The 27,999-nt window shown below is 27.8% G+C and overlaps 10 protein-coding genes across 18 annotated transcripts; 5 read left to right on the forward strand and 5 right to left on the reverse strand.

The window, feature by feature from the left end:
* Positions 1–930: 930 nt before the first annotated feature.
* On the forward strand, positions 931–2,743 carry LOC122521387. The gene is made up of 3 exons (XM_043642076.1): positions 931–1,721; positions 1,949–2,063; positions 2,258–2,743. Exons 1-3 carry the CDS (start codon positions 1,357–1,359, stop codon positions 2,522–2,524), a joined length of 747 nt encoding a protein of 248 aa, XP_043498011.1. The 5' UTR covers positions 931–1,356; the 3' UTR covers positions 2,525–2,743.
* A 2-nt stretch (positions 2,744–2,745) lies between these two features.
* LOC122521386 (bleomycin hydrolase) lies at positions 2,746–7,678 on the reverse strand. Of its 2 annotated transcripts, none has more exons than XM_043642074.1 (4): positions 7,523–7,678; positions 4,345–4,658; positions 3,437–4,264; positions 2,746–3,346 (listed from the first exon to the last, which is right to left on the reverse strand). In XM_043642074.1, exons 1-4 carry the CDS (start codon positions 7,530–7,532, stop codon positions 3,131–3,133), a joined length of 1,368 nt encoding a protein of 455 aa, XP_043498009.1. In that variant the 5' UTR covers positions 7,533–7,678; the 3' UTR covers positions 2,746–3,130. The 2 variants fall into 2 exon arrangements, with proteins under 2 accessions (XP_043498009.1, XP_043498010.1); XM_043642075.1 differs by having other exon boundaries at positions 4,345–4,677; positions 7,523–7,604.
* Positions 7,679–8,237: 559 nt separating this feature from the next.
* Positions 8,238–10,462, reverse strand: LOC122521388 (polymerase delta-interacting protein 2). The gene is made up of 6 exons (XM_043642077.1): positions 10,066–10,462; positions 9,586–9,741; positions 9,402–9,501; positions 8,965–9,306; positions 8,660–8,865; positions 8,238–8,515 (listed from the first exon to the last, which is right to left on the reverse strand). Exons 1-6 carry the CDS (start codon positions 10,161–10,163, stop codon positions 8,404–8,406), a joined length of 1,014 nt encoding a protein of 337 aa, XP_043498012.1. The 5' UTR covers positions 10,164–10,462; the 3' UTR covers positions 8,238–8,403.
* Positions 10,463–10,468: 6 nt separating this feature from the next.
* Positions 10,469–13,189, forward strand: LOC122521389 (zinc finger protein 330 homolog). Of its 3 annotated transcripts, none has more exons than XM_043642078.1 (7): positions 10,469–10,567; positions 11,265–11,459; positions 11,572–11,742; positions 11,821–12,052; positions 12,117–12,281; positions 12,425–12,502; positions 12,581–13,189. In XM_043642078.1, the coding sequence occupies exons 2-7, from the start codon at positions 11,340–11,342 to the stop codon at positions 12,748–12,750; spliced, it is 936 nt and encodes a 311-aa protein (XP_043498013.1). In that variant the 5' UTR covers positions 10,469–10,567; positions 11,265–11,339; the 3' UTR covers positions 12,751–13,189. The 3 variants fall into 3 exon arrangements, with proteins under 3 accessions (XP_043498013.1, XP_043498015.1, XP_043498014.1); XM_043642080.1 differs by having other exon boundaries at positions 12,584–13,189; XM_043642079.1 differs by lacking the exon at positions 10,469–10,567 and adding an exon at positions 10,788–11,011.
* Positions 13,190–13,263: 74 nt separating this feature from the next.
* On the reverse strand, positions 13,264–14,773 carry LOC122521392 (signal peptidase complex subunit 3). The gene is made up of 5 exons (XM_043642087.1): positions 14,376–14,773; positions 14,122–14,195; positions 13,706–13,794; positions 13,510–13,613; positions 13,264–13,440 (listed from the first exon to the last, which is right to left on the reverse strand). The coding sequence occupies exons 1-5, from the start codon at positions 14,516–14,518 to the stop codon at positions 13,311–13,313; spliced, it is 540 nt and encodes a 179-aa protein (XP_043498022.1). The 5' UTR covers positions 14,519–14,773; the 3' UTR covers positions 13,264–13,310.
* Positions 14,774–15,478: 705 nt separating this feature from the next.
* Positions 15,479–17,839, forward strand: LOC122521391 (exosome complex component RRP43-like). 5 transcript variants are annotated; one of them, XM_043642081.1, is made up of 8 exons: positions 15,479–15,886; positions 16,188–16,358; positions 16,511–16,547; positions 16,638–16,775; positions 16,856–17,150; positions 17,248–17,368; positions 17,467–17,570; positions 17,665–17,839. In XM_043642081.1, the coding sequence occupies exons 2-8, from the start codon at positions 16,342–16,344 to the stop codon at positions 17,820–17,822; spliced, it is 870 nt and encodes a 289-aa protein (XP_043498016.1). In that variant the 5' UTR covers positions 15,479–15,886; positions 16,188–16,341; the 3' UTR covers positions 17,823–17,839. The 5 variants fall into 5 exon arrangements, with proteins under 5 accessions (XP_043498016.1, XP_043498019.1, XP_043498021.1 ...); XM_043642084.1 differs by having other exon boundaries at positions 16,209–16,358; XM_043642086.1 differs by having other exon boundaries at positions 16,243–16,358.
* A 129-nt stretch (positions 17,840–17,968) lies between these two features.
* LOC122520985 (caltractin) lies at positions 17,969–18,926 on the reverse strand. Its single transcript, XM_043641348.1, has 2 exons — positions 18,614–18,926; positions 17,969–18,530 (listed from the first exon to the last, which is right to left on the reverse strand). Exons 1-2 carry the CDS (start codon positions 18,614–18,616, stop codon positions 18,021–18,023), a joined length of 513 nt encoding a protein of 170 aa, XP_043497283.1. The 5' UTR covers positions 18,617–18,926; the 3' UTR covers positions 17,969–18,020.
* A 330-nt stretch (positions 18,927–19,256) lies between these two features.
* LOC122520984 (proteasome subunit alpha type-1) lies at positions 19,257–20,974 on the forward strand. The gene is made up of 5 exons (XM_043641346.1): positions 19,257–19,376; positions 19,781–20,031; positions 20,119–20,278; positions 20,412–20,621; positions 20,721–20,974. Exons 1-5 carry the CDS (start codon positions 19,374–19,376, stop codon positions 20,931–20,933), a joined length of 837 nt encoding a protein of 278 aa, XP_043497281.1. The 5' UTR covers positions 19,257–19,373; the 3' UTR covers positions 20,934–20,974.
* A 78-nt stretch (positions 20,975–21,052) lies between these two features.
* Positions 21,053–22,856, reverse strand: LOC122520983 (lipoyl synthase, mitochondrial). The gene is made up of 7 exons (XM_043641345.1): positions 22,793–22,856; positions 22,617–22,723; positions 22,217–22,528; positions 21,993–22,149; positions 21,851–21,908; positions 21,616–21,771; positions 21,053–21,541 (listed from the first exon to the last, which is right to left on the reverse strand). The coding sequence occupies exons 2-7, from the start codon at positions 22,677–22,679 to the stop codon at positions 21,172–21,174; spliced, it is 1,116 nt and encodes a 371-aa protein (XP_043497280.1). The 5' UTR covers positions 22,680–22,723; positions 22,793–22,856; the 3' UTR covers positions 21,053–21,171.
* Positions 22,857–22,886: 30 nt separating this feature from the next.
* LOC122520982 (fibroblast growth factor receptor substrate 2) lies at positions 22,887–25,338 on the forward strand. 2 transcript variants are annotated; one of them, XM_043641344.1, is made up of 5 exons: positions 22,887–23,069; positions 23,355–23,674; positions 23,908–24,311; positions 24,416–24,663; positions 24,898–25,338. In XM_043641344.1, exons 2-5 carry the CDS (start codon positions 23,366–23,368, stop codon positions 25,134–25,136), a joined length of 1,200 nt encoding a protein of 399 aa, XP_043497279.1. In that variant the 5' UTR covers positions 22,887–23,069; positions 23,355–23,365; the 3' UTR covers positions 25,137–25,338. The 2 variants fall into 2 exon arrangements, with proteins under 2 accessions (XP_043497279.1, XP_043497278.1); XM_043641343.1 differs by having other exon boundaries at positions 22,888–23,069; positions 24,416–25,338.
* Positions 25,339–27,999: the final 2,661 nt, after the last annotated feature.

The following is a 27,999-nucleotide window of genomic DNA, read 5'->3' on the forward strand; positions in this document are numbered from 1 at the left end:
CTTCGATTTTATAGAATTTATTATTTTCTCTCGCGTGTGTTATAATTTGTCTTCCTTTTTTTTGCAAAAGAACAATAGAAACGAGTTTCGATCATCGAACGTATATACACTTACAAACCTTACACGTTTGAGTCGGCGAAGTAGAGTAAAATCGAGCAGACTCCTTGATTGGTCAGTTTAGAGGAGGTGTGTTCCATCAAGCGAGTCCTTATTGGTAGATATTATTTTTGATCAACGATAATGGCCGCGCGTCAGCGTACATACACTGTCCTATTCCTAGAAATAATTCATATTGCTTTCTTTTCAATATGATTTGATTTTCTTTACTATTATTTTATTTATTTCTTCTTCCGTGTACTTGATATTTCCATTTATTATATCAATTTATGAATAATAAACAATTCTATCAATTATTTACCTTCCTTTTTACTATCGATTCTTTAAACTCTGATCGATAGGTCATTAATTTTATTGCAGATTTTTAAATAAAAACGAATTAAAAGAACATGTATTCTAGAAAAAAAAACGATTATATGTACATTCAAACAATGTTAATAATTAATAATATTAACAAAAACAGAATGGAATATTAAAGGAAAAATACGTTTGCAAATCCCGCTCTCCAGGCCAGGATTCTAACGTCATAAACAACACATTTAATATAGTTCTGATAAGCAATGAAAATTTTAGTCACCCTTAAGCGTCCTGTATGAATTTAGCATGACAATTGGTCACTCTGCTAATGGTTATTATTAAAATAGCGCCATATTCGTTTCGTAATTTACGGTTTTTTATTTAACCGTATTATGGTAGCGTGAAGAAACTCAATATTTCGTTTTCTTTGATCTATCGTTGATAGCAATTAGATCAGCCAATCAGCGACTATACTCGAACGATAGTAGCACCTCTTGTGGACAATTGTAATAAATCCTCTATATTTAGAATTATATCTATAAGTATCCCGGAGTACTGCATAACACGTTAAATCAAACGAAATTTTAAATCTTACCTGTGACAGTTTGTGTAACTCTAAAGTAGCAAGAAAAAATTTACAATTTCATAAAATAATTCTAGAAATAATAATACATTTTAATATCATTTGTGAACGTAATTGTTGAAATAATCGAATTTATAAATATCACAATTAAATAATCAAGATTTGAATTTCTAATTCCAATAGAATTAATTTAACCTATACGCGAGGTTCATCATTTAAATTGTTTCTAACGATATTTTCAATAACTGACAGTGACATGCGAACTATTAAGTATTATAGTGAAGTACATTTATCGTTTTGCAATATTTTTATACTCTTTATATCTTGAAATATTATAATATTTGTCTATAATATAAGAAATGGAATTACCATTAAGGCTAGTAGTACAAAAAAATGATACAATTTATGACGATATTATGTTAACTTGGAATTATGCGACTAAATTTAAGAATCAAATTAACGAAAATGAAGTTCTATTAAATCCTGATATTTCTAATCAAAAGTCGCAGCGTAAAACCATATTAGTTCTTTTAAATCTTAAAGGATTTAATGCTTATTTGGCCTCATTGTATGTTCATTATTTGATAAAATCTGATATTTATCGTAAAGCTGCGTTACAGGTTTTATTGGAACGTTTCTCTTTAATGACACATAATCAAGACTGCATATACTTATTTTTAATGAAATTACGTACACCAAAAAAGCAATTTTTAGATTATGAATGGTAAGCCATATATATTCGAAAAAGATAGGTTAAAAATTTTTGAGCTTGTTCTTTTCTAAAAAGTTTCAGACTACGTCGAAAATATAAAATTGAGTTTGAAACGAATGAAAACAATTGTTTCTATGTTAGGCTCAAAACTTTTCAACCCACCTATGTGAAGACATTACTTTATAGATCTCATGGAATACGTTGAATCATTTTCTTTATATAAAATTGTACTCTTGTAGGAATTATAGAATAAACATATTGGCACTAGAAGCAAGAGAAATAGATTTTGCTATGTCATGGTTATCTACGCTAGGAGGAGCATTTTCTTCATTAGGCGAAAGATCTCAACATTGTGTAAGTTGTACGGTTTTAACGTATTATAGCTGTGCAAAAATAGTTTAGTTAGTTTAATAATTAGTTTTAAATATGATCTTTCTATTTGCTGCTTTTTTGTTCTTGTATAAATATATTCTTATATATTACTATAGTTTAGTATAAAAAAAAAAAATATATATATATTAGTTAATAAAGATGTACATTTTATGCAGGCTCAGGTGGCAGGAAATATTTCAATAAAACAATATCAATTAGCGATGCGTCTTGGAAATCCTCTTCTAGTCGCTCGGTGTAAATTATACACAGCCTTGAGTTTAATACAGCAAGGTTATTTCAAAATTCCGATACGTGTGATAAGAAATGTATACAAACTTGCGATGGATCAGAACGATACGCGTCTGCAAAACATGTGCCAGGGTATCTGGGCAAAACTTCAGTACTGTTACAAACAAAAAAAATTGAAATCTAAGAATAATTGAGATCTTGTAACTTTATTAAAATGTATATACTTATATATATATATATATATAGGATAGGTTAAAAATTTTATATATATATATATATATATATGAGACGTATAGATAATAATGCTATGAAAATTTTAAATAATATATATATATATGATATACATACATGATATTTGTAAATTCGTAAGTAAAATTAGAGAATAAAAAAAAGAGTTTAAAAACGTCGTACAATATTCCCAGAAAGTTTTATATATTTTTTTTCATGTTTGTCGTTATAAAGGCATCTTAGATACTATTACATAATATTGCTTTGTACATAGAAAAAATAATAGTAATAATAAAAAATAATTTTTTTACCTACAATTTGAAACATATTCGTGAAATAGGATGACTCTCTTTATTTTTGTTGGTTTTGTCCGATTTTTCAAGATAATTAAAATAAAGTAAGAAATATATTTTAATAATATAGCTGACGATGATAATAATAAGCTTAAGAAGAACATTCAATGGTAACTAAAACTCCCTGATCTTTCTTTTTTTTATTTAACTGACTTATGATCCATTCAGATTCTATTTTTACTGTCCTTAGATCACTTCTTTCACAAGGACTATTGTTCATCACTGAGCAAGAGTACCCATTGGATCCCATGCCGGTAATGTAACAGGTTCCTGCTCGAATACGGCTAATACGTCAGCAGGTACAAATTTTTTATCTACAACAGCTTCAAAGACAAACTCTGAGAACCATTCGGCTGTTAAAACGTGGTAACCTTTCTGACCGTGATCTTCTCCCCATGAATTTTCTACTCGGAACTTTTTTATTTTACTTTCATTCTAAAAATCAATACAAATATATATACTCGTTAGTTTAGATTCTAACACCACAATTATTGTTCTACTAATATATATACGTAAAAAACTTACATCGATAGATACAGCTGTAAACACCATCGCGTGTATCATCATAGAATCCCCATAAAGTAATCTATCCGCTTTTGAAAGGCCTATCTGTACATCAGTTCCAAACATCAATTCAAAGTCATAGGCTCTAATATCATGAATACCCTGTTTGCCTATTAATCGTTTGTTGACGTCGCATCCGAACCATACCGGTTCATTTTGTTTTATACTTTCTGCGCATAATTTCATTAATAATTCTGGTGGCTGATTATTATAAAGTGTTGATCTTCCTTCCACAACGTTTCCTAAACAATCTACTGTATAAAGTTTTCCATAAGGATTGGATGGTCTTGGATCAGTGACAAGACACACTTTATCATCGACATTATAATATGGTTTAACATATTTTTCATAAAATTCGATAGGCGTTATTGGTCCGATGCAACTATAGTTTTTGGATTTATCGTAATATTCCCATGTTATTGTTTCCGATGGAATACCAACGCAAATTCCAATTATTCTATAAATTACAATCATCTGTTTCATTATTTGGTCTTCTAATTCCTTATCAGAAGCACCATTAGCAACTAAACTTCTTAGAACTTTGGAATATTCTCTCAGTTTACTCTTCAACAGACTGTTCATACGAACGCTAGCTTCGCAACTGTATGATTCTGGAAAGCATGGCTTCGGGATAACACCATAACGATTTATGAGATTGACTATCATATCCCATTGACCTCCATCGCAAGTAGGATCGTGCAATAGAAATGATACCAATCTTCCTTCCACTGATTCGCCACGTTTTGCGGTTTTAACGATATTATGCAAAAAGTAATTGCATCTTTCTATCTGTAATAAATAAACTATTTCAATAATATAATACAATTATAAATGATATTTAATAGAAACAAAATGAATATTTTGTAAACCTTATCCCAGAAGAAAAGATAAGCTTGGCTAAATTCAAATTCATCCAAATTGTATTGCTTCATAAAAACAGTTCTGATAACATTTAAAGTTGCGAATATCCAACATCGACCGGAATTTTTCTGATTCGTCATAGGTTTGCCTTCGGTATCAATTTTATGAGTGAAGACATGTTGAGTTTCTTCCAAAACTTTTCTCGAAATACAAGCTTCGATAGGATTTGTTTTCGTACAAACATTTTGTGCTTGTACGTTTCGAGTATCTGCATAAAATTTCGAACGGAACTGACTCAGTACCTCCGGCGTCAAGACAGATGCTGTTGAGAAAAGATATTCCTGTTTTAATCATAATGAAGATTAGATAGTACGAGAAAGAAAACAAATATTGAATTAAGATAATAAAGATAATATGCTTTATGAATACGTAGCATTCGGTAATGCTATTGTATTCTTTATTAAACAATCCTTGATCGAAATACTCTGGGGGCCCATTATTTACGAGATACTTCAATACAATGTTTGTCCAAAAAAAAAACAATAAATAATTAGCATGAATACAAAATTAAATAATAAATAAAAGATCTTAGGGGACATGACAATGGTCGTATTCTATTCAGTAATTTAAAAAAAAGGAAATCATTACACATGTGTAAGATATTTGCTCCTTTGTAGATTCTTTAAAAGGTCTTACATGACATCGCAATAATATTCTATTCAATTCAATCTCGAATTGCAACAATATTCTATTATTCTATTCAATCAAACTACTGCAATCTTTTAAACAATATCATATACGTTAAAATATGATAATACGAATTAAACGAATATTTAATAATATAAATTGTAATATACCTTAAAGAACAAATTTAAATCTGTGATCGCTTGAAATAAAAATAAAAGATCAAGAACATTTATTTTTGGGGTGGTGCATTGAACTTAGGATTTGCTTTTGTTTACACGCGCCACCCTATATGCATACACACATATATTTTTTTTATTGCTATGATAAAAATAAAATAACAGCTTTTAAAACTTTTTCTTCATCAACAATTTTGGAAATAATGAGATCATAAATTGCAGATGCGGCCGTATACACATTTTCGAAACAACTGTAGTATGTACTGATTAATATTCCTTGACAAATATCCATCATACTGCAGAAGATATTTATCCCTTCCCTTCCAACTCCCAAAAGCCGCATAACAAATACCCATTCTTCGATTGACTTCAAAGGATTTATTGACGAATGAACATGATGGTATATATTGTATACTTTCGCAACTGTATTGTAATGTAATTTTAAAACCTAGTACACGATGAGCCGTTCGAGAAAATTTAATCTCTTTCTTGCATGTAGTACACAAAACTAAAGAAGAAATCGCTGTAAAAATCGTGAAAAATTCCAAAATACAGTAGCCGTAACTATTTTCAATAATCACTTCTTCATCGCTTGGCTTACTCAATTTTGCTTTTGATGCACTCGTTAAACTACTTTTTTGCTTTTTCGTGAATCTATTGCCGTGAAATCGCCTTTTTTTTGACCGATCCGGACGCGTATTCCTTTCCCTCAAGGATTTTCGATCCATTTTACTGTAAAAAATTAAAATTACAACTAAAAATATTTTTATTTCACTCAGAACACATGCGTCCACGTCAATTGAAGGTTAGAATTCAACTGTTAGCAACTGGATCTAATTGAACACTAAATATAAAAGATTATTTCAAAATTCATAAAGGTTACTTTCAGTTATTGTATTTCAACATATATATATATATAAAAGCACAAAAGTTTTACGAGGAAACACAATCGCAAGTGGACGGATGATCCCCAATGTCTTTTGTCCAATTCGTTCCGGCCGAGCCGGTTTGGATGCCGGGTCACTAAAACAGCTGTATCTCCGAAAATAATGTGAATTTTGAAAAATCCTTTTAAAGACACATTCTTAAAGGATTAAGCTTTGAAAATATGAAAAAAATCGATTTTTTCAAATTTCTAGACCAGAATACCCCTCTTAAAAATATCTTGCAAACTTAGATAGTTTAAAATTTTTCCCCCTTCCAGTTGCATTGTCCCTCTTTTTACGGTTTTATCGTGTTTAACATTTTTTTTTCGACTCATATACTTTCGATATATTATTTTTAAATCGTCACCATGTGTAAACCATTTTTAAACGTTTCAGAATACCCCGCGCGTTTGTTCAATCCAACAAACCCCCTGAGACGCGGCGAAAGCCTAAAAAAAAAACTTCGAAGAAAAAATATTCGTCTATATATAAAACTATTTCTCTGCTTTATTTTTAAAACTCTTAAAGTTTATTTTGTGAAAGCAAATTAGATACGCGTTAAACAAAAAAAGAAAAAAGAAATTAATTTAATACGAGTAATAAAAAAAAATAAATAAATAAAATATAATGATGGTAAAAATGTCAAAAAAATAAAAATAAAAACAAGGTAAACTAATTAAAAAACAAAATGAAAAAAATGTATATCCCATAAATAGGCTTATCACCGCCTATCGTGTATTTCAGACTCTAACGCGTTAAAATGTATTTTTACCAAATGACAAAGAGAATTGTTGTACTTTCAAAATACTCCGGGAATTTACACACGTTTGTATACACGCGTATGCGTGTGTTTTATCAAAAATTATATGCTTGCGTATTTCGTGTATACTATAAATATTATTGATAAAAATAAGTAAAGAAATAATACAAGACTGTTTTATCTACAGATAACAAATTTTCACGTATTAACGACAAAAAATCGATCATGACGTCTACTTTATTACGCTTGCAAAATAATATGGGAATAAATTTAAAAAAAAATAAAAAGAAAAAAAATGAAACCGAATTAAATAATTTTTATTGTAAGAAAGCTTCTTTATGACATCTTTTCGAACGAAATTTAGTGCGAATCAGTCAAAGAAATATGAAATGGCGGATACAAATCCTAATAAATTTATTTTCCAATATGTTCATTGTTCGTATTTTGTCAAATAATCTTGTTAAATATTTACGACATTCTGCGAACTGATATTCTTAAAATATATATAACAAATATTTAATACAAAAAAAAGAAAAAAAAAGGAAATTAAATGGAATTACTATTAAATGTCCAATAATCTAAGATAAGGTTTTTCGCCAATAATATCTTTGCAAAAATAAGCAATAATTTAACTTACAAACAACCATAATGCTGATCTATCTTCTCTCCACTCCCGTAATGGTCCGTGTAATGGATTTAGGCGTCGCCACAGAGTTCTATGTTAGTATATCGTGTCCACAAACAGGGGGCATACCGCTCTTATTGCATGTGGTCGATAGGCAAAGAAAGTATCATCATTTCTTCTTGTACATTCAACAGAATCCTCTACTACGCATGCCTGATACACATCTGCACATGCGCATTAATTTAATTCTCTGTTACTGACATTACAAAGAATGATAATTAAATATTTATAAACATAAATGTCAATTTTAAACAATAATTTTATTTAAAATACTTTTAAGTGAATACTAATTATTGTGTTGGTAAAAGTATAGTTTAAATAGTACATTAATATTTTAACTAATCACGAGGATGGACTGTTTTCTCATCGACCAATAGCGGTCTCGTATTTTAATGCAGCCAATGCCATTTTTACAGTTGTAATCTCATCGTATATATATTATATAAAATTTGGTTATATTTATTATTTAATATTACTTATATATAAGTATTTTTTTATATAATATTTTATATAATATTATATTTATATATATATAATCTTTTTAATTTGTTATATTACGGTAGAAATACTATACATTGTTTTTATTTATAAAATAAGAAATGTCACTATAAAATGTTATAATGATCGTTATATTTATAATCTACTACTAAAAAATGTGAAAAGCATATTTTAAATTATATATACAGTTTAATGAAACTAAAAAGCATAAAAGATGTATAATAAAGTAATTTTAAATTTAGATAACTACCATATCATAGGATAGAGAAAGCTTTTCCTGACAAAACGAAAAATACGAAAGTTTGTGAATGTTTCTAAATTGTTTCACAAAGATATTATGTCTCTACGTCTGGTATAGGTGTTTCTTCTGTTTTTGATTCTAATGAAAAAGGTGGTATTCTACAATCGAATGCATATCCATCTTCTCTTTCCATTCTGAATGTTCCCCTGAAATAAAAGTGTCAAATACTTAAATCACTTATTTGCCAAATCGATTGACTCCACGAAACAAAAAGTAAAGAAAACTGATAAAAGCGAAGTTAGTTTCTATGGGCTGTGAATAGCCCAAATAAAAGTATATGAATTACATACCACATGTGACCACTCGGAGCTTGTAAACTGACATGACTACTATATTGAAATGCAGGCAAAGTTTTTGATAATACAGGCTCCTGTCCTACGACCCCTCTTCCTCTTACAGTTTCTAAGGTACCAGAAAGACTAAATATTCTCCAATGCCTTTCTCTTAATTGGACACTCAAATCTCCTAAGTTTTCCAAACGAATACAATATCGCCACTATGCAAAAGAAATAAATATTATAATTAAAATATACACATATAATATAATTTATATAAATGATATATCATTTATGATTCTTAAAAAAATATAATTTACCCAATAAACGGATGCAGCTTGATTCTCTCTACAACCCATATAAAACGGTATCACAGTAATACGAATATTCTCAGTTGTTTCTTTATGAACGTCAGACAATTCTAACCACGGATGATTCTTTTTCTGCCAAGCCTTCAATGTCTCTTGAGCAACAAAACATGGATCTCTTTCTGCATCATAAGTCAGAAATTTATCAAAGAGTTCATGTTGCAAAGCAGTTTTCTCGTTGGTAGTATACGGCAAAATATCTTCATGAGCGACGTAATCTAAACCTGGTATTGCATACAAACTGCGGCTGCTTTCGTGATTACCCAAAAATGTTACAGCTTCGGTTTGAGCACGCTATGAATTATTTTAATAATTATAAAAATTTGTATATATATATTTGTAATAAATATGATAACGAATATGTTTAAATAATATATTATCTTACATACTATGTATGGACAATCTCTTTGATCTATTAGAACCTGATAAAACGTGTGAGTCCTCCCTTTGACTTCCTTACCAACGCTATTGAAATTCTCATCGCTGTCTCTTCAAAGGAAAATAATTTAAATGTCTCTCTTGAGATATACTAATTTTATAGCTATCAGTTATGTACAATTATATATAACGTACTCTTCTTTGATATTCGGTATATCCCTGTCATATACTCTTGCCAGCCAAGGAAATAAGATGATTCCACGGTAACCGAAAACTCTATGCAAGATCAACTGACCTGTATCGTATTTTCCTTGTAGCTTAGGAGTTTCAAGTTTTCCAACCTCGGCCAATCTGAAATATTCATTCCTGTCAAATGATTTTTCTATTGACAACTGTCATACTGATTTATTTATTATCATCAACTTTTGTCATTTCATAACACAACTTAACCATAAATATTGTGGCATATATATATATATAATAATACACGCTTTATAACCTATAAACTTCTGCAATCTTATCTAATAATAAAACAAAAAAAACTATTACACGTTAATAAAAACTCACGCATTTTTTAAATACATTCGTATAGATTATATAGTAGTTGATATTTTCAAATATTTAAAAAGAAATATTTTTTTAAAACGCACATTTTACACACTGCGTACTTCGTACCTGATACTTCTTATTTGTTGCACGTTGAATTTTTTAGTTGAATTCAAAAGAAAGTGTTTTAAATTACAAGCAATAAAATTTCGTGAGAAAAGATCCATTTTTCTTGCTTCTTTTTTAAACGACTGTTACTCGATTTTTATCAGAAGGATTTATTCCTCTTGTTCGAGTGTCAAAAAATAGCAATCTAATTTCTCTGGCATTTCTACTGAGTTTGATTGAATACGTTGAAGAGTGGTAGGTTATATGTTTTTATATATGTATATTACATATATATTTACGTGACTGTTTGTCCATTATAGAAGAAGAAAAATATTATAAATAGAGATAGTGAATCGTGTTTTTCATAGTAAATCTGATCCAAACAATAACGAATCGATTTGAATCAATCTGAATTGTTTTGTAGTGAGAACACTGCTAAAGGCATAGGACATTTCAGATGGCGCGCGCGTAGCCAATCCAAAAAAGAACCGCGTTTGAGTAGTGAGAGGTTATTCTTTGTACCGTAAGCATTTATGATTATTATAGATAATAATATATAATAAAAAATATCATCTAATTAAGTATCCATTTAATGCATTGTAGCTTTTAAAATCCATAAACAATGATGCAAATGTAATAGGCAATAATCAAAACTTTGAATGGAAATTTTGAAAGATTTTCATTATTTCACAATTTTGTTTATATGCAACTAAAAGATTTAAAATTAATTGCTTTTTTTTTAAAAAGAGATAGTCTTGTTTTAATATGAATAAAATCTTATGCCAACAACTCGTGACAAAAAATATGATAGATAAAGCACGTGATCTAACACAAATAATTACATCTGGTCAAATATACTTCCTTTTAAATTTTGACTTCCCTCCATTGACAGAATTCTCTTTGCTTTTATTAATCATATAATTGTTTTTGCTCCATTTTACGGTGTAATTAAAAATATTTGAATACAGTATGTACTAAATATTTTATATTAATTAATTAATTTTAAAAACTTTGTGTGTGTGTGTGTGTGTGTGTTCTAGTCTTATTTTTTTAATTTATTAATATTTTTAATTTTAAATTAGAATAAGTGAGAATGAAAAAATCAAATTTAACATACGTACTATAAAATATTTTATTTAAAATCTTTTCTAATTCTTTTTCTTTTTATATTTATATAAATCAATTTGGAAAAGAAAATTGTATAACTTCATTTATTACAGACGTCAGTGATCATCAGTGATTAAATTGGAAGAAGAAACTATAACCTAAAACTCATTTTCCATTGAAATATTAAGATGCCCAAAAAAAAAACAGGTCAGAGAAGAAAAGCTGAAAAGCAAAAATTAAGACAAAAAAAAATTAGAACTGCTAAGGAGCAAATAGACATAGCAAAGCTACCATGTAATTCAGTTATGGTAAATATTAGATTTAAATTGAGATAACTGGATTTTCATTCTAAGATCATTTCTTATAATATATTTGTTAAATATTTATTCCATTTAAATGATTACGTGATTTTATTTATAGGAATGTGACAAGTGCAATAAAAAACAGAAAAGTCGTGCCTTCTGCTATTTTTGTCAAAATGTGCAACGCTTGCCTATGTGTGCACATTGTGGCAAAGTCAAATGTATGTTAAAAACAGGAGATTGTGTAGTAAGACATCCTGGTATATTTACTACAGGTCTGGGCATGGTTGTAAGTATAAACAAAAAATTTACCGCTTGTTACATTGGGAAAAACAAAATTAAAATGAAATATATTTTCCTTATAAAGGGAGCTATATGCGATCATTGTGAAGCTTGGGTTTGTCATGGAAGACGTTGCTTAACATCGCATGCGTGTACTTGCCCATTGATGGATGCCGTTTGTCAAGAATGTGAAAGAGGAGTTTGGGATCATGGTGGAAGAATATTCCGTTGTTCTTTCTGTAATTGTTTCCTCTGCGAAGATGATCAATTTGAACATCAAGCATCATGTCAAGTATTAGAAGCTGAAAGTTTCAAATGTAAGAGTTTGATAATTTTTGTGTAATTCTGAAAATGACGTTAATAATTTCGCAATATTTTCAGGTAAGTCGTGTAATCGTTTAGGACAGTATTCGTGTCTTAGATGTAAAACATGTTATTGCGAAGATCACGTACGTAGGAAAGGATTTAAGTATGAAAAGAATAAACCTATACCTTGTCCCAAATGTGGATATGAAACATCACAAACTAAGGATCTTAGTATGTCCAGTAAGTATTTTAATCACGAACGAGTTTCTTCATTTTCTATATAGAAAATGAACAGCAAAATTCATATACTTTCGTTTTATTTTTTTTAATAATCTCTTACATACAATTCAATTTATTAAATGCTTCATATTTTTTATATTTAGCGAGAAGTCATAAATTTGGTAGACAAACTCAGGCTGGACCATACGATTCAGACGAAGAAAATGATTACAATGGTTACGGTAAAATGAATGCTATAGTTTTTATAATTTTAAATCAATTTAATATTTCAATTAAATTTTATAATTTATATTTTCAAGAAGGTAACAATTCAGAATATTATATCGCTAATGATGATGAAGAAGATGAGGATGAAAATGATGATGAAGACGATGAAGAAGATGAAGAAGATGAACAAGACGAACAAGAAGATGAATCTTCTAGCGAAGATGAAGTAAAGGATAATGATAAAGTGAGCAAAGAAATATAAAAATCATTAAGCAATAAAGTGAACTTAACGTGTGAAAAATAAATAAAAAAGTATGCAAATTTAAAATTACTTTATTAATAACACTACAAAAACAGAATTATATAAATGAAAACTAATTTGAGAAACGTCAATTATCATTTTGCAATAGTGAAGTTTAATGAAAACTAATAAATCAAATCTTTTGATATAAACTGAATCGAACATTTGGAAGAATTTAACGTTGCAGTAACATGCAAGATAATATATACAGTATGATGTAGATTTTCAAATGATAATAATTTGATGCAGAATAATATAATTTTAATTTAGAAAAGTTAATATTAATCTGATATATCCTGGGCTAGATTTAAAAAAATATTTGTGTCAGATATAATAAACACGTGTAATCGAATACTTTCTTTTTCTATAACAAAATAAAGAGATATAAGACGATCTTGTACATAAGAAGTATCAATTATTGTACAACCTTATTTATTATATGTTGATTTTACATGAAATAATTACAACTTGTTATAAAATTATTAATATATATTTTCCAATAGCAATTGAAAAATCATACATTATACACGTAATGACGTATATTCTGACGGGAATGCAAAAGTATGTGCACCAATGGCATTAATACTTGGCAATAATCCTGCATTCGGTATTATATTCCAAGATAATGTTAATGTTACGTTTTTGTTACCTCTAAAAGCGATTAATTTGTAAGTAAAATAATAAATTTACAAAATAAAATATCAATGAAAAAATAATTACCTCAAACCGTTACCATCATCCCAGAAATAATATTTAGTGTTCATATTTTTAAAATCTAGAACGGCATTATCTCCACGCAGAACTATTTTGTCCCATAAAACTACCTGAGGTTACAAAATTAATCAATTTCAAGATTATAAAAATCTTTCGATAGTTTTTACAAGCTAGTCATATAACAAACTGAAAAAACTCATACCTGATTAAAATCATTATTGCTTGTTTGATATTCTGCCGTAAGATATAAGAATAACTGTTTAACATTCCAGTTAAACAATGGAGTGAGATGTATATATTTTATAAGGAAATCATATTACATACAAAATTTCAATAACCCATTACACTCAAAGGTTTTTTCTACTCAAATAATGATTAGATAATACTTTCCTAGAAAGATTTAATTTGCAATCTCTTATAAAAATAAATTATGTTATTATACGATATGTTTTTGTCATTATGTTATAAACTGGAAATTATTTATTAACAAAATTATTAAATAAAAATAGCTCTGGCTGGGGCCTTTAAATGTAAAGGGTTAAATCTAATTAGAAACTATTGATATACAAATATATATGAAATATTTAGGAATAAGCAAGTATTGTATAAAAAGGATATCAGTTTGAAGGTCAAATATCAAATAACCCAGATCATTTTTCACCTTTGATGCACTATAATCTGGCATATTTTTTCTGTAAAATAAATGCATTTTAACAATTATTGATTACATACTATATAATATAATACACGAATAAAAATAAAATTACACCATATTGTTGGAAATGACAGTATATATAATGTCAAATAATATTGTGATAATATAAAATAATTTATTATAAATAATATAAATAAAATCCAAATGAAATACTTACACGACTACTTTGACTGTATTTAAGGTTGCATTTGCTCTATAATCTATAAAAACAGTTGAAAGAAAACAACAAAATGTAAGACAAGCCGATACGCTTAACGTATATGCTAAAATAGCATTTCCACGTGTTAGAACCGTATGCATTTTTTGGTTTTAAAATCTTCGATATAAACTGAAGTTCATTTAATTATGTATCAATTAAGGTTATCTGAAAACTGTTAAGTTATACATCTACAAATTCTAACCAAAATCATTCTTCTGTAAATTTCCAACGTCAGCACCAAGTCAAAGAATACAGAAGTACATAGAAGTTCACAAGTCTCTTTTTTATCTAATCACATTCATCTTAGTTACTACCGGGAACACCAGGGGGCGATAGTAGGTACTTAACGCAATGACAATACAATCTTATCAAAGAATATTGTATATATGTAACTTGGTTCTTAAAACTTTCCTTAAAAGGAAATTCTATTTATTACGAATATTATTTCTGTTACACACATGCGCAACGTTCAGAAAGTCATATAAACAACATTTAATAAAAGTAATTTCATAAAGGACAATGACCCAGTTCAACGGTGGATTTCGAACGGGACAGTATATAGATCATATATTTCGAGCTTTTAAACAACAATAGACACTTCTATCGATTAATTAACAATTATTTTAATACTCTAATGCACTCTACTTATACTATAGGAAAATTTTACCATCGAATTCATCACTGCGCAGAAGCGGTAAATAATTACATAAAGTAAAGATATTCGCTGTACTGATACACCAAACATAAATTTTTTCGACGTGCATTGCATTTTATGAATGCAAGTTTTTCACACGTACATGGGTATTTCAAATCGAAAGATTTAACAACAAAGCTTTGTGATTTTTTTCTATTTGAACGCATTAAATGATTACTTTTTAAAATATATGTATACATGCATTTCTGAAGGCACACACATGTGTTTATACATTAAACATTAAATATAATTATTTAAAATTCTACTACATATATATAAGTATACTTTATATACTATCGAAGAATTTATCATATATAATACTATCAATGAATACAATATTTTTTGATAGTATTGTATTGTCATCGCGTTAAGTATCTACTATCGCCCACTGGTGTTCCCGGTAGTAACTAAGATGAATGTGGTTAGATAAAAAAGGGACTTGTGAACTTCTATGTACTTCTGTATTCTTTGATCGAGTAAACTGGTATACGTAAAACTTATCGACTAGTTTACCTTTAAGATATGTTAAATAAAACCACAAGTGGGGCGCTGATAATGAAAATTTGTAGGTACTCTAGGAAATTTAAACAAGGCGACTAGGGTTATTAATCCCTGTTCGTCTTCTTAACCGTTTACTCACGTGCCCTGACGTTTTAAAAAAAAACACGTTACTCTTACATTCATTTTTTATATCTTTCTTCGTCTAAACTTCCTTCTTTTGTTATATGCATCAACCGCGTATTGGTGCGATATTGCAACAAGCTTCTCTTTTGTAGTGAGTTTCTATTACAAACTTCATGAATAAACATTATTAAAATTCAGTTTTTTTTAACGTTAGATTAATTCAACTAATAATATTTTATTGTATTATTTCTTAATAAATTTATATTGTTACAATGCTACCATACTTCGATTTAAGCAAGAAGAAAATATGTCAATTTTTTGAATTTGTGCATGATAATGTTATTTTTTATAGCTGTAATTTATTATATATTAGTAAGTCGTTAATTTTTATTTGTAAATATATAAATGTACGCGTGACATTAATATTCGTATAATTTTTTTTTCTTTAATAGTGCATATTTTGTCCAAAATAGTTGCTGAAGTTAGTGGACAGTGTGTTTCTTATAGGCCAAGAAAGTTTCTGTGGAACAACGTGGTGATTAGAGAATAAAAGATCTTACTTTGAACGTGTTCGTTATAACTTAAATGAATTATAAATAGAAAATAATGGATTCTCAATACAAGTTTGTATATCAACCTTTACATCAAATTGACGTTTCAAAATATAGGAATTTTAACCTAAAAATCATGATCTTTCTAAAATATATTTTATATTATTATTTTAATTGATAATAATTAATTATATTATAGATCTTAATTGTTCATATATTTTCAGAATAATTCATCCTGTAAAATATCTACATGACCATCTGGTAAATATATATATAAATATATATAATAATGTTTTGTTAATGCATTCATATTACATATAAATTAATATATAAAATTTTTGTTTATTATAGGCCCAAAATATAAGACCAGATGGAAGACAATTTTTATCTTTCCGTCCAATAAGCGTTAATGTATCTTCAATAACTCAAGCTGATAGTTCAGCTATATTTAAAATAGGAAATACTACAGTAATTTGTGGTATCAAAGCTGTAAATATACCTTTATTAAATATTCAAATTACATCATTCTAAACGACTTATTATCAAAATTTAAAATATTTATTACATAGGAATTAGCAGCACCCAAAGCAGAAACTCCTGACAAAGGTTTTATCATACCCAATGTTGAACTTTCTCCATTATGTTCTCCCAAATTTCGTCCAGGTCCACCGAGTGAAGAAGCTCAGGTTACTTCTCAATTGATAGAAGATATTTTAACAAATTCTGCTACAATAGATCTTAAAAGTTTGTGTATTTGTGAAGATAAATTAGTATGGGTATTATATTGTGATCTTTTGTGTATCAATTATGATGGTGCAGTTGTAGATGCCTGTACCGGTGCATTAGCATCTGCTCTTAAATCTTGTAAGTTTTATCCATTTATAAATTTTAGAGAAATAACTGATATCGACAAACAATATATAATTAAAAAAGTATATCATTATTATTATTTACTTTATAGTAACCTTACCACGAGTAACTTATGATCCACTCAATGGAAATACTTGTGTACAACATGAAGATAGGATTTCATTACAAATTAAAACAATACCTGTTAGCACAACTTTTGCTATTTTTGATGGGTATGTATTTTTTCTATATATATATTCTTATAACATCTATAGTTTATTAGAAAAAATCATAAATTAGATCAAAAGATAAAAGTTCGGTTGTATCATAGGCAACTTTTAATTGCTGATCCAACAGATGATGAAGAAAGCTTATCATTAGGAAAATTAATAATAGTGTCAGACGAAGAAGCAATATGTTGTGTACATAAACCAGGTACATGTATTATTAAAATATTTCATTACAAATGTATAAAATCATACTTAAAATATTGTAGAAATTTTAATTGATGACAACAATTTTTGTTCAGGTGGTATTCCAGTATCAAAAGATTTATTTATAAAAAGTTTAGAAAAATCTAAACGAAGAGCCGAGTTAGTACGATCATTGATAAATACTGCTATGATAACAGTAGTAAAAAATAAGTCGGATTTATTAAATGAAAATGCTATGGAAATAAGTAAATAAAGATTTAATAAATTATACATTATTTTTCTTTTGTATTTATGATTTTCATATATATTTTGGTCTTATTTCAGAATATATATATTTTACGTAATTTTTTAAGAATGAATTTTAAAATTTGTATTTTATTAAGTAAATAGAATTAAAGGTTTTGGAAAGCTACTTTAATAAGAATTGAAAACAATCGAAGTAAATTATAAACTATTTGTATAAACAGGTTTTTCGCATGATTCGCATAAATTCGTCTTGAGAAATTTCTCCATCACCATCTTTGTCCGCTTCATCAATCATTTCTTGTAACTCTTCATCAGTGAGATTTTCACCTAATTCTCTGGCAACGCGTTTCAAATTTTTGAAAGATATCTTCCCAGTCTCATCATCATCGAAAAGACGAAATGCTCTCAAAACTTCCTCCTTCGGATCTTTTTCTAACATTTTAACAGACATTATACGTAAGAATTCTTCAAACGATAATTTTCCGAGACAATCTGGATCATAATCGGCTACAAGTTTCTTTAACTCTTCCTTCTTCGGTTCAAAACCCAGAGCTCTCATTGCTACTTTAAGTTCTTTAGTTGCAATTTTGCCTGTACCATCTGGATCAAATAGATCAAAGGCTTCCTTAATGTCAGCTTTTTCATCTTCTGTTAATTCTATTTTCGAGCTACCTTTTCGCCTCGAACTAAAATTATTTTTTTTAGAAGTTGAAGCCTATGCAAAAATATACAAAATATTTATATTACATATAAAATTAAATAATAAATTCACAATAAAAAATAAAAAATAATACTAACCATAATTAATAATATATTAACTATACTGTTGATCACCGTTTAAGAAACAACCTACAAATCGCTTTTGTTTTGAAAAACAAAACTTTTAGTTAGGATTTCCTGTGTAATCAATGAAAGATTTATATATATAAGTATGTGTGTAAACATACTTGAATTTGTTATTATTTCATTCTTTCATATTTTAATATATGATAAAAAGAAAAAATTATAATTAACAATTGCATTTGTTTTCATATCATCTCCTCATATCAAGTCTGATATATAAATATGTAATATATAATTAAACTTGCTGGTATATGTGTATATATCAGTTTTCTAAGTTCTATCAAGAACCATAATGCGTCTGCGTAATGTTTAAAAACTATGTTATTGGTCAACCTAATATTATTTCTTGGAACCATTGCATTGAACAACCAACCAAAATCCACATCAAATGTCTGATATTTTGTATGTAAACAAATCATGATTTTATTTGTATTTATTTAATTAAAAAACATTTTCATTTAAAAAATATTTCTATTTTCAATATTGAATTGATTAAGAAATTAACTAATTAGAATTCAGGATTCTTAGCCAATCAGAACGAAGTGTAGTGGCAGCACATAGCATAGCATATCGAAATAAACTCTACACGCAATCTAGTATTTTTATACTTCTGTGTAATAGTTAATTTACAAAGTGGTATTTTCTGCAAGTAATAGTGATTGTTAATTTATTATTGTGTATATTGTGTTTTTCTTATCCCATTTATTATTAAAAAATGGTATTTATATAAATTTTTTATATTATGAATTCACATAAATTATTTTATTAAGTGTTTTAGTCACTAATGACAGTATTATTTGACATATAATCTGTATAAATTTGTATTTTGTAGTTTGATTTTGTAATTTGAATTTATTATTAATAATATTTTTATTGTCGAATATTAATATTTTATTTTCATTTTATTTTTATTTTTTTGTTCATTTATATAAATATTTCTTTTAGGTTATATATTATTTTCACTACCTTTTCTCATTTATAATTTGTAGATTATTATTGTCTTATTCACCAAAAAGCAATTAAATAATATCTTATTTAAAATGTTTGAATGATAAAAGTTATGAAAACTTGTACATTTAGTAAAATAACTTTAAACTAATATTACATTTCTATATTTTACAGTTCCGCAATCAGTATGACAGCGATGTCACTGTTTGGAGCCCACAGGGTCGCTTACATCAAGTGGAATATGCAATGGAAGCTGTCAAGTTAGGGTCGGCAACTGTTGGTCTTAAAAATAAGACTCATGCTATTCTTATTGCACTTAAAAGAGCATCCTCTGAACTTTCCGCTCATCAGAAAAAGATTATTCCCATAGATAAACATATGGGAATAACTATTTCTGGTCTTACTGCTGATGCTAGAATATTAAGGTTATTTTTTAAAAATATTTTCTTATCAATATGTATAACATTTTACAAAATTATTTATATCTAATATCATATGCTATTATATTCTAGCCGTTATATGAGAACCGAATGCTTAAATTATAAATATTCTCATGACGATGTACTCCCTGTTAGTCGTTTAATAGCAGCATTGGGAAATAAGATGCAAACTTGTACACAAAGGTACGATAGACGACCATACGGTGTAGGATTATTAGTAGCTGGGTACGATGTAAGTTGAAATAATAATACATGTAATATTTAGTATAATATATTTGATAATATCATCAGCATAAATCTATATCTAATAAATTCTAATAAATTTCTAAATCTAATAAATTTCATTTTATTTATCAATACCAAAGGATCAAGGTCCTCATATATATCAGACTTGTCCATCTGCTAATTACTTTGATTGTAAAGCAATGGCTATTGGATCTCGTTCTCAGAGTGCACGAACGTATTTAGAAAAACATCTTAATGAATTTTTGTCATGCGATCTCGATGAACTTGTGAAACATGGTCTTAGAGCATTACGTGATACACTGCCAAATGAAGTTGATTTATCGGTTAAGGTATGAAACAAAGTTAATACAGAATATTAATAATGCACAGATATTTCAATAAATATTGAATCGCATAACGCATGTCTAAATATAATTTTGTTATTGTAGAACGTTTCTATAGCAATTGTGGGTAAAGGGACTGAGTTTACTGTCTTAAATGAGTCAGCAACATCTGATTATTTAAGCCAAATAGAAGGAGATGATAAAAGAGGAAGACCGATTGAGCCAAGTGTTGAAGATGATAGTAGACCACCTCAAGATCCACCTGCCGATGAGGGTCCACATGATCCACAAGTTGCTGTTGCAATGGAAACAGATTGAATTGAAATATAATAAAAATATTATAACTTAGATACAAAAAATATGGTCACTTTATTTTCAAGTTTTATTCTTCAAATATTTAATGTAAGAGAGTTAAATACTTATTCATTATCAAGGCATAAGATATTTCATGATGATTTATTACATTACAAACATCTTGAATTACAAATTTGTATCATTTTTTATATATATTATACATTTATTTCTACTACATATTTTATTGGTACATTAACATTATTTATAATTCAGAAGGAGTTTTGGCTTTTTGTTGATGACGATTTTTTAGAATATTTGTTAAATAGAATTCGCCAGCTTTGTATGAAGATCGTACTAATGGACCACTTGCAGTATACAGGAATCCTAATTGTTTCCCCATATTTTCCCATGATTTAAATTTACTTGGTGTCACGTATTCTATTACTTTTAAATGTCTTTTTGTAGGCTGCATGTATTGTCCTAATGTTAAAGCATTTACTCCAGCATCTTTTAGATCTTTCATCGTTTGTTCTACTTCATCATCGGTTTCACCCAATCCAAGCATGATCGATGATTTCGTTATTAAATTTTCATTATATTCCTTAGCTATTTTTAAGACTTCCAAGGACTGCCTGACAAAAATATGAAACAACATGTTAATTACAAACATAAATATCTTTTTCTAGATAAGTATAAAGATATATACTTATAATTAGCTCGTCTATCTCTCACAAATGGAGTCAATCTCTCCACAGTTTCAATATTATGTGCAAACACATCCAGATTGGAAGAAACGATAGTTGCGATGCTATTTCTGTTTCCTCTAAAATCCGGTACTAAACATTCAACAAAAATATCGCTTCTACAATAAATAAATGTAAATAAATGAATGAATGTATTACGATAAGAAGCAAAGTATTTATAAGTTCCAAATAGATTACCTAGATTTAATCTCTTTTACTGTCATTGCTATATGTTCTGCTCCACCATCGCTTAAGTCTGATAATAATGTAATACGATATTATATTTTTTTTTTTTTAATATTATTACAAAATTAATATGCATTAAAGCTTTATAACTAACCGTCTCTATCAACAGAGGTAAGAACAACATAATCTAAGTTCCAATCTATTATTGCAGTTGCTGTATTAACTGGTTCTTCAGGATTTAATGGTGGTGGTGCACGAGATGTTTTAACGGAACAAAATCGGCAGCCACGAGTACAAGTGTCTCCCATTAACTAAATGACATTTGATTCTTTGCAATATATTCAATTAAATAAGACTATGTTACTTCAAGTTTGTTACCATAATAGTAGCGGTTGCAGTACCATGACTTCCTCCACCCCAACATTCTCCGATATTAGGACAACGAGCTTCTTCGCAAACTGTACTTAAACGCAGCTGCCTCAATTGCGATTTGATTTTACTATAATTTTTACCCATAGGTATCTCTGTCTTAAGCCATGGTGGTAATTTCAATCTGGTGTTCTCTCCTTTCTCCAATTTTAATTTTCCTTCATATTCTGTATAATTGTTGTCAATAAAATCCTCAAATTGCGGACCATTTTCCAATTTTTTAGAAAATGTTTCATTTATTTTTTCAGTACATTTTATACACTATTACAATTAATTAATTTCAATAAGATTTGTTTTTTAATGTAAATAATAATGTAAATAATAATGTAATAATAATAATAAAACTTACTGCAGTATGAAAATTGTTTAAACCAAATGGTTTGAAATTAGTTACATAAACAGTTCGCAACATGTTTATAAATTTAATTTAAAATTATTTAATCAATTATTTGTTTACTGAAAAATAAGTAAAAATTAATTAGGTTATTTTGATCATTTTCTTAAAATTAAATATGGTTAGTATACAATGGATGTGATTGACGTAAGAATCATGCCATTTGATTGGTCGAATATTGGTACATTATTAAATACAACACGACCTTTTTTCATCGATTTTAAAATCGATATAGATTCATCCAACTTCATGCCTCCCAACAGTTTATTTTTTGAAGGAACAGCAACTTCAAGCCGATAAAGATGGTATACAGTGGTGTTTATAGTTGTCATATAAGAATGTGTTATTTGTGATAGGGTGTAGTGTCTTTAATCGTGAAACATTTATTATTTGGATATGTTGTATTCGGTGAGTAATTAAACATTATTCTTATTTTATTAATAATATTGGGTTCGAATAAAACAATGAATTTTGATCACTTCAACGAAATTTGTAGAAATAAATTATTTCTAATTAAATATATATTACTATACATTTATAAGATTTATTTTAATTTTATCCATCAATCAAACACTGATAAGAAAACAATACGTTTTATAGAAATTATTTATTTATATAATAGTAAAAATGATAAGAAAATATAATGTATTTTTAAACGTCAGATGAAAAATGATTTTATTTAATGGTTTTCAGGATAAAAAAGGATGGGGTGTATCAATAGCCGTGCGGATATCAATGATCTATATCCAAATATATTTCAAGTGATAAATGTTGATGATTTCGGTAATTTAGTTACTCAAGGACGTTTAGAAATAACAGATACAGATATAATTTTATATCAACGTGATAAACAGCCTATCAAATGGCCATTAAAATGTTTAAGACGATATGGTCATGACGCTGAAATCTTTAGCTTCGAATCAGGTAGAAGATGTTCTACCGGGCCTGGTATTTATGCTTTTAAATGCCGTCAAGCAGCACATTTATTTAATCTTGTTCAAACTAATATCCAAGTATGTATTTCTTTTTTTTAATTTTTTTATAATGCAAAATGTTCCAAGGTTTACCGGTTAAACTGCACAAACATATTCTACGAGTGAAACTAAGAAATAAATGTTATTTGAAGTTCAGTTTATTACCACAAGTTAAAAACTATCATAGTTTGATCGGTAAACCTTGGGTCACTTTATATATATATATATGTCATGTTATATATTTTTAACACACATTACGTTTTTGTTAATAGGTATGTAATAACAGTATAGATGATACAATATCAAGAGAGCTTCCAGTTGCTGCTCAAACAGTTCCATCTGGAACAAGAGTGACAATACCATTTGAACCTAATTATTTAGATCCAACACCTACTAGATTTAATAACCGCATTGGCACTAGATTTGTCCATAATGAGCAAAATGGAATAGGAAGATTAAGTAGCGTTGGGAGTAGTAATGGTCCTATGTCACCTCAAGAAACTATAAGTACACCATCTCCACCACCTATTCTACCGCCACCGCCGCCACCACCGCCATTACCATCTACTATTTCTCATTCGCATTCATCTTCACTTTATATCAATGAAGAAATATTGTCCATTCCATTGGAAATGGAACATAATAATAATAAAAGTCTTCGGAGAATGGCTCAGAGGTATATATATATATATATATATATATATAGATATACATATATATTTATACCAAAATCTTATATTTTTTCCCATGGTTTAGTATAATTTTTATTTTACATTATAGATCCTGTGCAGTAAAAACTAGCTCTCCTTCTAATGGCACATGGGAAATGGCATCCGTAACTAAAAATCAGGATATTTCATCTAGCAATAAACCATCCTTACCTTCAACGGTATCCTATATGAACGTGGACATTAGTAATGAAGTTAGCTCACTTTCACCAAGTCATAGTACTTTGGATCCAACTACGTGTGTAGAAGAAATTAATGAACCAAATGGTTTGGAACATCCATACATGAATATAAATCCTGGTAATGATCCAGCTGATTCCATTGCTATTAGGGTACATGCCCTATCATTACCAGCTTTACAATCTGATCCGGAAGATGGATCGAGGCACTGTTATGCTAATTTAGAATCAGCTGAAATTGAAAGTTTAAAGAAAAGGTTTTCAGGGATTTCTATATCTGATAAATCATCTTTACCACCATCAACGCCTACAGGTATTGCCATTAGGGAAGTTAATTATGCTGTTTTGGATTTAGATAGGAAAGATGAATCATCGTTGGATGGTGCGGTACATTTGACACCATCTCCTCCAGAGTCACCAAATAAAACACAAGAAGGATACGCTATAATAGATTTCAATAAAACAGCTGCTCTCAGTCATTCTGTCAATCCTAATCTTTTAAATGATAACGAAGGTTCTCGGAAGACTCGCCACAATTCCACAATAAATGACTTGTCCGCTTCTTGCAGACTCAGTTCATCCATTAGTGAGTAACACATTCATTATTTTATTATACTCACAGCAGATTATTTATGTAATCATACCATTACATATTATATGCATATGCATAAAATCTTTAATCTCTCATAAAGTAATAATTTGGTAGCTTTTTTCTCACTTCTTAAAATGTCTTAAAATATTGATTAAGAAGCAGCTTTATGTATAAATATATATTATTTAGTAAGATTTTTTTAAGTTCAAGATTTTTATAATGTAATATTATTTCATTTATATTTTTTTATATTAATCTTTTATATAAATACAGACTTATTTGAATAGTTTTTAATTTTTATATGTGTATCGGTTGTAAGATTTCCAATTTTTGATGTAAAAATATCTATAAGGTGTCTAAGGTTTATCTGATCAAACGGCGTTAGTATATTCTATGCATGAAAATAAGAAAAGAATATTATATAAGCATAGATCATATAAAACTTTATTAAATAACTTTTTAATAAAGTTTTACGTGATATATGCTTATATTGTTTTCTTATTTTTGTGCATAAAATATGCTGACATTGTTTCGCCGGAAAATTCTCAAACATCCTGTAAAATAATTCGTTTCACAAATGATATCATTTAAAAGATGTAGTTTTCTCTAATATAAATCTTAGAGAAAGGAAATCTCAAGGAAAGAATTTTATACAATAATTAAACAAAGTTTATAGAACATTGCACATAAAACCATTTTTTATATTAGATATTATAATATATTATATGGAGCTACTGGAAGATGAAGCATCTAGATATTGTTTGTTTATTTGTATATATTTTAAAATTAACGAGGCTGATATATAAAAATATAAATTAAATTCTAATATAATACCAATTCCATGATTATTTGATAGATTTCGTTTAGATCAATTTTCCACATTGATAGCTCCGAGTTTCTTGCAATTTATTACATCTTACCTGAGATTATTTGTAAGAGTGATATACAAATATGATAAAAGATAAAAAATATAGAATATAAATTATACATCACATGTGTATGTACGCGTGATAAATTTTGAGGCAATTAAAATAATAACATAATCGAAAATTTTACATAGAATAAAGCAAATAATTTCTAGCTTATCAATAAATACAAATCTATTTTCTCTTGATCTTAAAAATATTTATGTAAATATGTTAGCGCAGTACATTATTGCAAAAAAGTATATCTATACATGACATTGTTAATTAATATTTATTTAATAACTTTTAATTATTTAATAATAAAATATGTATCTATTTTTTTCAAGAGAATATTTATATATCTTCTTTTAAATATAACGCGTATATACAAATGAAAATGTACATACAAAAAATATAACGGATAAGATGCAAGCAAGGAAATTTTATCTTTCAATAGCTCCGAATATAAAGTAACAAAAAGTCAATATGTTTAAAGTAACAGAAGTTGAATATTTTTAAAATTAATTATAATGCCAATAGAGAGCACATAGTATATTAACCTTCTGTGCTAGCAGAATCCCTAATGCAGCAGTCGATCACCAGCTTCGACTTATTTTTATCTAACTAGATCTGTTACAACGATATAAATGTATTAAAAGAACTATAGATAATTTTATATTTAAGTACTATCCTGTGCAACATAAGACACTCACTTCAAATAAACTGTCGAACATTATTTGTGCCTGAGAGAAAGAAAAAGAAAGAGAGAGAGAGGCATATATAAAATGCACAAGGTTAATAATAAGATATAATATTTTGTAGCAATTGCAGTAATTAAAATGGCCTAAGGAATGTCTACAAGTAATAAATGCCAATAAAAATTGGATTAAGAGTTTTCAAATTACACGATATGATAATTAGAAGCAATGTAAATTTATATTTAGAAGTTTATATTTAATTAAATTAAATAAATCTTCCTTAAGAGTTCTTTTTAATCAACTGATAACGGTCAGGAGAATTTTATACAAATTTGAATTTGTAATTATTTCTCTTGTTTTAAAATGCCAAAAAAAATGTTATACCGTAATTTAATTTTTACTTTTACTCTTTTTATACTTATAATTTTATCTTAATCTCGTGTAGAAACATATTTCATTAAATCGTGTCAATCATCGACATTAGGAACATAAATTATGTTTATGTCTACATTTCATTACGCATTTATATTAATAGGAATATGTTTTTACATTATAATTTCTCATAAGACGTCTAATATTGTTTGTTATTAATTTTTCTTATGCTGTGTGAAATAAGGTCATATTTGATGAACATGTACCTTCCAAAAATATGTATGTACAAACTATATGCCAATATGCAAACAGTTCATTTCCGAGTTATTATAAGTGAGATCATTAGATTTATATATCTAAAAGTAAAATAAGTTAATATTTAAATGAAATATTCATTGGATTAGTTAATATTAATATGTTTTATACTTTTATTACAAGTGCTTCTTGTTATAAATGTTATGTTAAACATATGAACAATTATTTTATAATATTAAGAATGTTATACATATAATACATTAATACTTGATATTAACACATTCACTGCCATAATATATTATATATTATATTATATTAATTTTTATTCAAAATAACAATTTATTTTTTTTTAATATTGTTACCATGAATATTAGGGTAGTGTATGATTCAGCTTGAATGAAAAAACGGAACCATTGGATATGTTACCGTGAATGTTTTACAGATGAAAATTTAATTGAAAATTATTATATCGATGTTATTGCCAATTTAAAAAAAAATATATATTCATTGTTTTTAATGCGTTAAATGTTTAAATATTAAATAGTGGTAGTGAATTTGTTAATATAATATATTCTAATTTACATTATTAACGTATAGTCGTTGCATGAATACACACACGCGCACGCAAATGCATG

The sequence above is a fragment of the Polistes fuscatus genome, unplaced genomic scaffold (genome assembly GCF_010416935.1).
Source record: "Polistes fuscatus isolate 324 unplaced genomic scaffold, CU_Pfus_HIC Scaffold4, whole genome shotgun sequence".
Taxonomy (NCBI): domain Eukaryota; kingdom Metazoa; phylum Arthropoda; class Insecta; order Hymenoptera; family Vespidae; genus Polistes; species Polistes fuscatus.